At 44.6% G+C, this 12,567-nt stretch overlaps 1 protein-coding gene across 4 annotated transcripts in view; it reads right to left on the bottom strand.

Annotated features, from left to right (window-relative positions):
- tbc1d30 (TBC1 domain family member 30) overlaps positions 1-12,567 on the bottom strand; it is an 80,522-nt gene that overhangs the window by 27,370 nt on the left and 40,585 nt on the right. For all 4 annotated transcript variants that reach the window (XM_033038229.1, XM_033038228.1, XM_033038231.1 and 1 more), the window contains 3 exons: positions 8,372-8,557; positions 5,697-5,865; positions 2,532-2,700 (listed from right to left, as the gene is read on the bottom strand). In XM_033038229.1, coding sequence (XP_032894120.1) covers positions 2,532-2,700; positions 5,697-5,865; positions 8,372-8,557 — 524 coding nt within the window. The remainder of the gene's footprint in view (positions 1-2,531; positions 2,701-5,696; positions 5,866-8,371; positions 8,558-12,567) is intronic.

Genomic DNA, 12,567 nt, shown 5'->3' with positions numbered 1-12,567 from the left:
CATATTCTCTCTTTGACTGCAGTGGTTTCATCCAGGCTCTCTGTTTTTCTCCCACATCCCAAAAATCTATGGATTGGAAGATTAATTGTCCACCGTAAATTGCCCCGATATGTAGATGAATTGTCGAAACTGGAGTAACTGATGGGAACGTGGGGAAATAAAATAGTTGAGAGTATGGTGAGCTTATAAATGGTTGCTTGATGTTCGCTGTGGACTATTTGTGCTCAGTCTGTTTTTGTGCTGTATCTCCATACAACTCTGTCCAATTCATTGCTTATTCAAAGGGAATGGAATTCGTCAACTTTCCAGGTTTTATTATAATTTTTAATCCCAAGCTTCTTTAAAATTTATATTTTAACCTCTCACTGTGTTCTCACCGCAGTAGTACGTTAGGAATTGGAAGCTATAATCCAGAATGTAAATTGTGAACAGGTTCAAGTGATTTAATTATTTTTTTTGCAAGCTTCAGGTAGTAATTGTAAGAGCTCAATAAATAAAAATAAAATTGGTGTGGAAATCCACCTATTAATGGAAATTGTAAACAGCGGCCATGAAGTTCAATATAAATGTTATTCTGTTATGTTCTGCAAGCTCCATGTGGCCTGAATCTAGATCACTGTATGGAAGTGTTGCTGTATTATGTAATAGCACTTCTGTGCAATAAGTTTCTCTGAAACATGCCGGGAAGATAATGACCCCATCAGAATTCTAGTTAACTGTCTATAATTACAGATCAATTGTCCACAATTATTCAGTGGGAAACCAGTGCAGGATTTGCTCAAGTATATCAATATTTTCTAAATTTGTAGGAACCCTTTGAGCAAAATACTTCTTAGGGTACCAGAATTGTTTGAGGAATGTTTTATTCTGATTCATGTTAAACAAACACAATTCATTTATATTAACAGCAGTGAATGAACAGAGCTGCTCGTTTCTATTACTTCACACAGGCTTCTTAGGCAAATATTTGAAGAAGGGTGAGGAAGGGTAAAGTGCCTGTCCCACTTAGGCGACTCTTCAGGCGACTGCCAGGGACTAGTTTTAATGGAATCCACCTACGACACCTGGCGACAACCTCCGACAGCACCTACGACAATCTGCGACAACACCTACGTCAACCTACACAACAAAGTTTGTCGCCACTGTCGCTGAAAAATTCTCAGCGTGTCGAAAATTTAGCAGCAGTCGCCTGTAGTCTCCCAGAAAAATCGTCTAAGTGCGACAGGCCCTTAAGGGTGGCAAGGTGGCGCAGCGGTAGAGTTGCTGCCTTACTGCACTTGCAGCATCGGAGATCCGGGTTCGATCCCAACTACGGACGCTGTCTGTACAGAGTTTATACGTTCTCCCCGTGAACACGTGGATTTTCTCCAAATCTTCGGTTTCCTCTCACACTCCAACGGCGTACAGGTATGTGGGTAAATTGGCACGGTAAATGTAAAAATTGTCCCTAGTGTGTGTAGGATAGTGTTAATATGTGGGGATCGCTGGTCGGCACAGACCCGGTGGGTCAAAGGGCCTGTTTCCACACTGTATCTCTAACCTAAACTAAAAACTAAAAGACTGAGGAACCTAAATGTTTCCAGGAAGCATACAAGGTGTGGCCAATGATAAGGAAGTTGTGGAGGAGGGAAGAGCAACATACTTCCACTCTATGTGGGGGAGATGGATCTGTCGATGCACGGTTGCTAGAGTAAGGAGCAAATGGACCTTTTCACAAAGGGGAGACAGGCCACAAAATGGGACAGCACGGTGGCACAGCTGAAAGAGCTGCCATCTCACAGTTTCAGTAATCCAGTCTCATTCCAGACTCTAGTGTAGTTTGCGTATTCAATAATCAATAGTTCTTTATTTGAAATAGAAATGAAAATAGAATTATCCCTGCGACCATGTGGGTTTCACCCGGGTCCTCTGATTTCCGTCCACATCCCAAAAATATACATGTTTGTGGGTTAACGGCCCACTGTAAATTGCCTCAGGTATATAGATGAGTGGTAGAATCTGGGGGTGGGGGGGGGGAGGGGGGAGATAAAACTGGTTGCAGTAGGAATAGTATATAAATGGGTGCTTGATGACCAGCACACATTGAGTGGACTGAAGGGCCTCCACCTTCCTCCACTCAAGTCATTTAACCATTTCCAGATTTCACCACATTGTATGACGTCTTTTCTAGCCAACAATGGGCCTACAAGGGCATCTTCCTGCCTGAGGTCATTTGTGGCTGGTCCTGATAGGTCCTGGCCTTTTTTCGCCTCCATCCTCCCAACCTCATACTTTCAGTCTGAAGAAAGGTCCCGACCCAAAACGTCACCTATTCTTTTCTTCCAGAGATGTTGCCTGACCCGCTGAGTTACTACAGCACTTTGTGTCTATCTTTGGACTGAAAGACCTATTTACTTGCTATATGACTTGTTATGACACCAAGGAAATGGCTGTTTCCACAAATATTAAAAAAATGTCTTCTATGCACATCACACGATTAAGATTGACCAATACAAAATAGATCAGAGAAATAATTAGAATGCACAACTTACTCTCCAAGTTTAGCCCAGATGGCCAAGGCAACTCTTAGGATCACCTCAGAGCCTTCAAAGAACACGGAATCCCAGATTCGGAGGACAGTGTGATTAGGAAGGCACGTGGCAAATAAAGTTAGGAACCACTGCATGGTGAAGACATTGGTCAGGGGAGGCTCATAACTACCTGCCAAATAATAAAATAACATTGAGTTTGATCAGAATACATGTAATCACACTGAAGGCAAAGATTTATATTCTGCTCCCCAACCCCTCCCACCCCCCTCGCTCTCGTTCATCTTTCCGTCTTGGTACTGCAACATAATTTAGCTTTTTGTCAAATGTAAGCGTGGGTGCATGGAGAAACAATGATCAAATGACAGCATATCGGTTAATAAATACTGACAATTGATGTTTGAAAATTAAAGCACTTCGGCAGTATGATTTTGCCCGAAGTACCTCCTCAACATAGAAACGTAGAAAATAGGTGCAGGAGTAGGCCATTCGGCCCTTCGAGCCTGCACCGCCATTCAATATGATCATGGCTGATCATCCAACTCAGTATCCTGTACCTGCCATCTCTCCATACCCCCTGATCCCTTTAGCCACAAGGGCCACATCTAACTCCCTCTTAAATATAGCCAATGAACTGGCCTCAACTACCTTCTGCGGCAGAGAATTCCAGAGATTCACCACTCTCTGTGTGAAAAAAGTTTTCCTCATCTCGGTCCTAAAAGATTTCCCCCTTATCCTTAAACTGTGACCCCTTGTTCTGGACTTCCCCAACATCGGGAACAATCTTCCTGCATCTAGCCTGTCCAACCCCTTAAGAATTTTGTAAGTTTTTATAAGATCCCCCCTCAATCTTCTAAATTCTAGCGAGTACAAACCGAGTCTATCCAGTCTTTCTTCATATGAAAGTCCTGACATCCCAGGAATCAGTCTGGTGAACCTTCTCTGTACTCCCTCTATGGCAAGAATGTCTTTCCTCAGATTAGGAGACCAAAACTGTACGCAATACTCCAGGTGTGGTCTCACCAAGACCCTGTACAACTGCAGTAGAACCTCCCTGCTCCTATACTCAAATCCTTTTGCTATGAATGCTAACATACCATTCGCCTTCTTCACTGCCTGCTGCACCTGCATGCCTACTTTTAATGACTGGTGTACCATGACACCCAGGTCTCGTTGCATCTCCCCCTTTCCTAATCGGCCACCATTCAGATAATAATAACATCAATCCAATTTATTTATTGCAATGTGACCATGTGGGTGCTTCCAGTCAGAGTTTATGAAAACTGGCTTGGAGTTGAAAAGTTGAATATCAAGTAGATAAACTCTCAATAATCAGAATCCGTTCCAGCTTGCTCACATTGTTGAGTTAGTTTCCGCTTCAAGGCTGGCCTTCTGATAACATCAATGCTCATTTCAACGCAGGCAAAAATAAACTTAAAAAACAGTTGTTTGTGGTGCATAATACCAAAATGGGTTAATTAAGAATGGTTAACTATGGAATAAACTGAGTTTATATTTAAAACACACAGTGTAGTATTTGGGGTCAGTCGAGCGTACCAAAAACATGGAATTTGCTGGTTTCAGTAGTGATGAAAATGTTTGATCATATAGTTTTGTCATCTGAGAATGTAATAGACCACAGAAGTGAAAAGACCATTACACCAGAGGGGATATATTCTGTCTTTCACTAATTGGGGTGCAAAGAATGGAATTCACTCCTGCCCATGTCTACACTAAAATCTGTGCATAGAGAAAAATACTGCCCCAGATCTTGCCAGTAACTGATTCTGAATTGTTCGTATGAACAGTAAATTCTCCACAGTTTCCACATACAGCATATCATCCATCATGTCCACCACTTTCAACAAGATACTTATTCCGCTCGCTTCCGCTTTCACCATACCGAGGACACTATTTCTTCCATGACTCCCTGATTCACTTTCCACAAACCACTCCACTTCTCACAGAACTTCCTGTACAACTGCAGGCCTTGCAACATCTGCCCTCTCACCACTTCCCTTCTCACCATTCTGGGACACAAGCATGTATTTAAGTGAAGCAATAATTAATCTGTGCTTCTTCCAGTTTCCTTGCTGGTCCACATGCTGGGATCACCGTTGCAAAGCAGATTAGGTGATTGTTTTGTAGAACACTACTGTTCTCTTCACTTCCATTCTCCATCCCACTCTGTCTTTGGCCTCCGTACATGTTACACTCGCACAAAATGTCCAGTTCAAGAAACTGCACTTCATCTTCTGGTAATCCACATTACAGCTTTTGGGACTCAATACTGAATGCAATCATTTCAGGTAATTTGTCTTTCCATGGCACCACGGTGGCACAATGGTAGAGTTGCTGCCTTACAACATCAGAGACTTGGGTTCCATCCTGACTACGGGTTCTGTCTATATGGAGCTTGGACGATCTCCCTATGACCGCGTGGGTTTTCTCCAGGTGCTCTGGTTTCCTCCCACATTCCAAACATGTAAAAATTTGTTGGTTAATTGGCTTCAGTAAAATTGTAAATTGTCCCTAGTGTGTAGGATTCTGGTGGTGTACGGCGTGATTGCTGGTCGGTGGGACGAAGGGCCTGTTTCTGCGCTGGATCTCTAAAGTCTCAAGTCTAATCTTCTGTCAAAGCACATTGCAGCTCTCAGGATTCCATTTTTAAGGCACTAACTACAGGCGATCTGCTGAGCATTTTCAATGAGCATTTTCATTTGAATGAGGAGAAGATGTTTCCTCAAATGGGGCTGACTGAATCTTGGAGCCATATATAAAGGCCAGCCACCAATAAATCTATGGGAACAGTCAGGAGAAATACTTTTCCAGAGGATTATTAAATTGTCACATTCACTACCATAAGAGCCACCAATGATAGATGCTTTTCTGGCAAAGGTGAATTACAATGAAAGGAATGGACAGAGATGCTTCAAATCTTCACTGAAGTAAGGTGAGAATAGACACAGGTCAGCATGGACTAGATGGGCTGAATTCTTTCCTGATCTTGTACATGCCATGTCAGATCTGGTACTATCATTAAAAAAATACATCCCTTTCTCAGCATAAAATCCTCTGAAATCTTGGAAACTATAAACAATAAAAGTCTTCAGTTGCAGGGAAAAATCTGCCTAAAAGAGGAATTTCATAATAAAACAAAGAATTTACCTGCACTTTCCTTGTTGGCAACCTTCTGGAGATCATCGAGATACTGAGAAAGCTCAGGTAGTTTTATCCGGAGAAGATCTCGAAAAACAGCCATATCCACCGACAATGCACGTAGATTATTGGCAAAGTAGCTCTCAGGAAGCACTTTGTCAATCAAATAAATCATTATCTGCATATTAAAAAAGATAAAAGATACAGAACCATGTGAAAGCCATATCACAATTTTGGATGATCAGCCATGATTATATTGAATGGCGGTGCTGGCTCAAAGGGCCGAATGGTCTCTCCTGCACCTATATTCTATGTGCCCATGTTTAACGCATTTAAACATTCCTCCTTAACTAAAGTTCTATACACAGCTTACAATACATACTTAGGGAAAGTTTGAACTGGAATTTAATTAAATAAGCTTATCATTGTGTTTCTGTAAATAGGACGGTGAAGTTTAATATTATGTAAAATCGTATGTAAAATCTCAAATTGTAATCTATCAACAATGCAAAATGCAGCAAATTAACATCCACTATTATTTATGAAAACTAAAATGTCAAGAAGGCAAGTATTTAATTTACAACGGCACAAGAAACGGCAGATGCTAGAATCTGGAGATATAACTGCTGGAGAAACACAGCAGGCCAAGTAGCGTCTGTGGAGGCAAAGGCATCAGCTTGGGTCGAGACCCTGCGTCAGGACTGAATACATTATTTAGTTCAGACTACTGTGATTTTTCTAATAAGCTAAATGAAATAGATTAATGAGATAATAGGAAACGACAAGAGGAAAGGGAAGTGATGGATGATGGGGAAAAAAGTTGCATAATTGCTCAGGTCTCACCTTGTGGGTTCAAGTCCCACTACAAAGGCTTAAGTCTAAAAATGCTGGACAGTTCTCCTGACTTTGAGGGAAGATTTACACTGTTAATGAAAGGAGGTGCTTTTCAGGTGATATGTATATTGAAGTATCATCAAATCTTTCAGGTGAGTAAAAGAGATCTCTGCTTTATTTGGAAGAAAAGCAAGAGCTAATCTTAAAGTCTGGCCAAATATTTTTTCTAACGATAGACTATCTCAGCCACAAGAGCCACATCTAACTCCCTCTTAAATATAGCCAATGAACTGGCCTCAACTACCTTCTGTGGCAGAGAATTCCAGAGATTCACCTGTGTGAAAAATGTTTTCCTCATCTCGGTCCTAAAGGATTTCCCCCCTTATCCTTAAACTGTGACCCCTTGTTCTGGACTTCCCCAACATCGGGAACAATCTTCCTGCATCTAGCCTGTCAAACCCCTTAAGAATTTTGTAAGTTTCTATAAGATCCCCCCTCAATCTTCTAAATTCCAGCGAGTACAAGCCAAGTCTATCCAGTCTTTCATATGAAAGTCCTGACATCCCAGGAATCAGTCTGGTGAACCTTCTCTGTACTCCCTCTATGGCAAGAATGTCTTTCCTCAGATTAGGATAACAAAACTGTACGCAATACTCCAGGTGTGGTCTCACCAAGACCCTGTACAACTGCACTAGAACCTCCCTGCTCCTATACTCAAATCCTTTTGCTATGAATGCTAACATACCATTCGCTTTCTTCACTGCCTGCTGCACCTGCATGCCTACTTTTAATGACTGGTGTACCATGTCACCCAGGTCTCGTTGCATCTCCCCTTTTCCTAATCGACCACCATTCAGAAAATAGTCTACTTTCCTGTTTTTGCCACCAAAGTGGATAACCTCACATTTATCCATATTATACTGCATCTACCATGCATTTGCCCACTCACCCAGCCTATTCAAGTCTCCTTGCAGCCTCCTAGCATCCTCCTCACAGCTAACACTGCCCCCCAGCTTCGTGTCATCCGCAAACTTGGAGATGTTGCATTCAATTCCCTCGTCCAAATCATTAATATATATTGTAAATAGCTGGGCTCCCAGCACTGAGCTTTGCGGTACCCCACTAGTCACTGCCTGCCATTGTGAAAAGGACCCGTTTACTCCTACTCTTTGCTTCCTGTCTGCCAGCCAGTTCTCTATCCACATCAATACTGAACCCCCAATACCGTGTGCTTTAAGTTTGTATACTAATCTCTTAAGTGGGACCATGTCGAAAGCCTTCTGAAAGTCCAGATATAACACATCCACTGGTTCTCCCTTATCCACTCTACTACTTACATCCTCGAAAAATTCTATAAGATTCGTCAGACATGATTTACCTTTCATAATCCATGCTGACTTTGTCCAATGATTTCACCATTTTCCAAATGTGCTGCTATCCCATCTTTAATAACGGATTCTAGCAGTTTCCCCACTACCGATGTTAGACTAACTGGTCTGTAATTCCCCGTTTTCTCTCTCCCTCCCTTTTTAAAAAGTGGGGTTACATTAGCAAAAATGGGGTTCCTACATCAGAACAGGAAGGGGTGAAGAGCTATGGGTGAAAGGGATATGAAAGGCAATGAATGAATACAAACTTTCCTTCCTTTATTCAACTTGTTCTTTTGAGAAAAGACAAAGTTCAAATCCGAACGCTTTCATTACCCAATGGCAGAATGCCTGTTAGGCAGAATGCCTGTTAATATTTGATCAATGAAAACACAATTCCCATGGATGTAATAAAGCAGTGCATAGATGTAACTGTTCATCTTTAACTGTATCAGCAAACATTTTCTTTGCCGTTGCACCTACCTTTAGTGCGTCTCCTTCATTTACTTCCATCACTTCCAATATGAGAGCCGCAAGGACATTGAAACCTTGGCAGTAGCCAACAAATTTATTCCAACGAGCATAGGCCAGAAGAACTCGCTTCAGCACAACACGATCCTGTTCAGCTTCCTGCCCACAGTAAGAACTACAGCCTGTTCTGTGAAGGTCCTTGAAAGAAACAAGCACAGGCTTAAGTTATTCATTATTCACATTCTAGAACCTCATTTTTGAGCTATTTTGGGGCAATAATCATGAACCTCATGTGGATTAAGACACAACAGTATTAACAGTTGTGAAGTCTTGGATGTAACGTTTGATTGATGAATAAACAGCTGTATTGGCATTCACAGATTTTCAAATCGCATCATGATATATATTTCCAGAAAAGGAAACGGAGCACATATTGTCAAAATATAACAATGTCTCGAGGGCAAACGCAGGCAGGTGGGACTAGTGTAGCTGGGATATGTTGGCGGTGTGTGCAAGATGGGCCAAAAGACCCGTTTCCACACTGTATCACTCTATAACTCTGACAAATTAATCACTCACCTTCCTGTATTAGAACAGTAAGAATATAAGAGGCAGGACCAAATGTAGGCTGATCTTCCACCTCGCTTCCAGCTGTACTATCCCCATATCCTTTAATATCCAGAAATCTATCAATCTCTGTTTTGAATGAGCTTATGTAACATAGAAGGCTATTCAGCACAGCAGGTTTCTGCTACCCCATCAGAGAAATTATTTTGCTACTTATCTACTCGAAGGACTAATTATTGAACCAACACATCTCTGAGATGTGGGAGGACATTTTACCAGGACCAGAGAGAATCTCACAGACACAGGAACACCTTACAGCACCAGCCACCTGCATTCGATCCCGACTACGGGTGCTGTCTATATGGAGTTTGTACGTTCTCCCTGTGACAGCATGGGTTTACTACGGGTGCTCGTTTCCTCCCACAATCCAAAGATATACAGGTTTGTCGGTTAATTGGCTTCTGCAAATTGTAAATTGTCCCTTGTGTGTAAGGACAATTGTACTAATGTATGGTGGTGATCGCTGGTCGACGGGACCCAATATGCTAAGGGCTGTTCCTGTGCTGTATCTCAAAAACAAAGAATGTGCAAACTCCCCACAGACAGAAACCGAGATCAGGATCAAACTCGGGTCTCAGAATCTGTAAGATTGGAGCACTAACTGCCATGCTCCCCTAATGACCTCACCTCCACAACCCTCTAGATCGCCATTGCCTAAATAAAGAATCTGCATTAATATTTCAGTCCCAAATGGCATTCACATTACAGGTGCACAACCTTTTATCCGAAAGCCTTGGGACCAGACACTTTTCGTAATTCAGAATTTGTCGGTCTTCGGAATGGATTTTTTTTAGCGTAGATTTTAATGGCTGGCTCAGTGGTAGGGTGCTCGGCTCATATCCGCAAGGTCGCGAGTTTGCGCCTTGATCCTGGCAGTTACTCGATCGCGAGTTTGAGTCTTCAATGTCGTTTTTTCTTGCAGAATAAATGTTTGTATGAAATACAGTGTAGGAGAAGTGTACTGACTGTGTGGGCAGAACTTTGGAAGTGATTGCCCACCAGTCTAAAAAGCCGCTGTGTCTCCCTGTCCCTGGGATAGCAGGGGGCGATCAAACAGCACAATACCCCCCTCCCCCTCCAACTCCAGAGGAATCCGCTCCCCAATGGGCCGCTACCAAAGATCATAGAGGAGCTCCTCTATGATCTTTGGCCGCTACAGCGACAAGTGGCAGTTCGCCCACAGCCCGAGCTGCGCCCCCTCATCCGCCACCCCAAGAACAAGACGTACCTTGCACACCATCAGCTTCTGCCCCTACGTGTTCCTCTGGAGTTGGAGCGGGGCTGGGCTGGAGTTGCTGCTGGCTGTGGGTCTCTGGGATCTCCGTGCTTGCAGTGGGCCTGGGGGTCGGTGGGCGGCGGTGGGAGCTGTGGACCTACGGACCTACCTCCGTGGAGCTAGCCAGCTTCGGAGCGTGGAGAGTTGCGGGGGCGAGCTGCTGCGACCCGACTCCGGTGGATGGTGACACCGGGAGCCCGCGGGTCCCCGGTGGGAGACTGCTTTGCGGGGCACCGGCAGCGGCGACTTCTCCCGCACGAATTACGGGGTTGAGAGCAAAGATCATAGAGGTTGAGAGTGACCTGGAGGGGGGCCTTACAACGCCCGGCGCGGCTGTAAATTGCTGCGGACTTGCTAGCGCCCGCCAGGGGCTCCAACATCAAGACCGGGGCAGGGCCCTACATCTCCCGGCGTGGCTTTGAGTGGCCGCTCCCCGATGGGCCCCTACGACGCCCCGAGCTGCGCCTCGTCATCCGCAACCCAGGTTCCTCTGTAGTTGGGGCGGGGCTGGGCTGGGCTGCTGTTGGCTGTGAGTCTCTGGGATCTCCGTGCTTGCGGTGGGCCTGGTGGTCGGTGTCCAATTGGTCCTGACGTCTCCGGTGACTGGCACGGTCCTGCTGCTAACGCCGACGTGAAGACAGTGCAAAGCCCCCGCGCCGGTGCAATGGGCGGGGAGCTGGAGAGGGGAGGGAAGGGGTCACACACATGGCCGGGAAGCAGAGGGGTGTAGGTGGGGTGATACTGAAGCGAGCGACAATCTGCTGCTGCCTGCCCCGCTGAGTTAAAAAGTTCCCACGCAAGACTCACGAAAGACTGTGTATCGTGAGTCTACCGTGGGAACTTTTTAACTCAGCGGACAGGCTGCAGCATATTGTCAATTATTAACCCTCCCGCGCAATATACCCTCATCTTCTGTTTTATGAATGGGGATTTAGTTCCCCTTTCTTCGAGGACCGACCGGAGGTTCCGCTGTCACCTCTGCGGGCCACCCTCGGTGAACGTTTTCAAGGACCTTTCTTCAAGGACCGAAAAAATGGCCGCTATTCGGAGGTTTTCGTTATTTGGATCTTCGGATAAAAGGTTGTGCACCTGTATTCTGAAACTGTAAACTTATCCAGTACAAAACCCCTCCCTGCATCCACTCCATCAAGCCCCATAGGAATTTTATAATTTTAAAAAATATCTCTACTGTGAAGAGCATTGATCCAGACCATTCAATCTGCCCCTAAATGGCAAACCACCTCACAAGAAACAGGTTGGTGGATTTTTGTTGCATTTCCTTTAAGACAAGAACATCCTATTATTAGGCACGAGAATGACGACTGTACACAACAGTTCAGGTGTGGTTTCAACAGGGCCTATTTAATTTCAGTGAGACACATTTACTCCTGCACTCAAATGCTATTGAACTAAAGGTCAACTTTATTATATTCCTCCCTTATTTCTTGCAGCATCTACCTGTGACGCGCGCAAGATCATCTCGGTTCCTTTAACACCACCGTTCCACTGACTGCCTCAATGTTAAAAGCACACCGCTTTTCTGTTTTATTTAGCAAAGTGAATGACCTCACAATTTTCCACATGAATGAATACTTCACTGTCACATGACGAGTCACAGTGAAAGTCTTTATTTTGCGTACCCAAGGTATGCAAGGCGATGCCCAGAAATGGCACAGACAAAGTTACAAAGCATCCCATGCCAGGTCCTGCTTTGTTCCGCCCCCTCTCCCCATCCCCTCCCTTTCCCACGCCGGGTCCTCCTTTGTCCTCCCCCCATCACAACGGACCCCACACTAGGTCCTTATTCTTCCCGCCCACCCCCCCTCTAATGGCAGTCCCCCCCCAAGCCATGTTCTCCTTTGTTCCCGGCGGTGCATCTTCCGGCTCCCACATGCCCCGTCCTCGACTATCGCCGCCCTCATCGACCGCCACACCGACCTCCGTCAGCCCACGAGGCTCTGTCGACCCATGAGGCTCTGGCACAGGGCTTCTCTGCAGCCTCCTGGGAGGCATTATATACCATCCGCCATGTTTTTTCCCCACTCACTTAGTTTGTCGATATTGCCCTTTAAATCCTTGTCCTTACTGAAACTCCCATCAAGTTTTGCATTAACAAACATGGACATATGATAGTTAGTTTTCTTAGCCAAATCATTGATATGAATTGACAATAACTGTGGCCCAGTACTGTTTCTGAAGTGCCCCTTAGGTCTGTGACCTCCTACACTGTTCCAATATAAGTTTGAGGAACACCTCCTCTTCTGTTGTGGCATGTTGCAGCCCTGGGGCTCAATATTTCAGATAA

Source organism: Amblyraja radiata, chromosome 19, assembly GCF_010909765.2.
Source record: "Amblyraja radiata isolate CabotCenter1 chromosome 19, sAmbRad1.1.pri, whole genome shotgun sequence".
Taxonomy (NCBI): Eukaryota; Metazoa; Chordata; class Chondrichthyes; order Rajiformes; family Rajidae; genus Amblyraja; species Amblyraja radiata.
The sequence above is the reverse complement of the archived record's forward strand: the minus strand, read 5'-3'. Positions and strand labels throughout refer to the sequence as shown.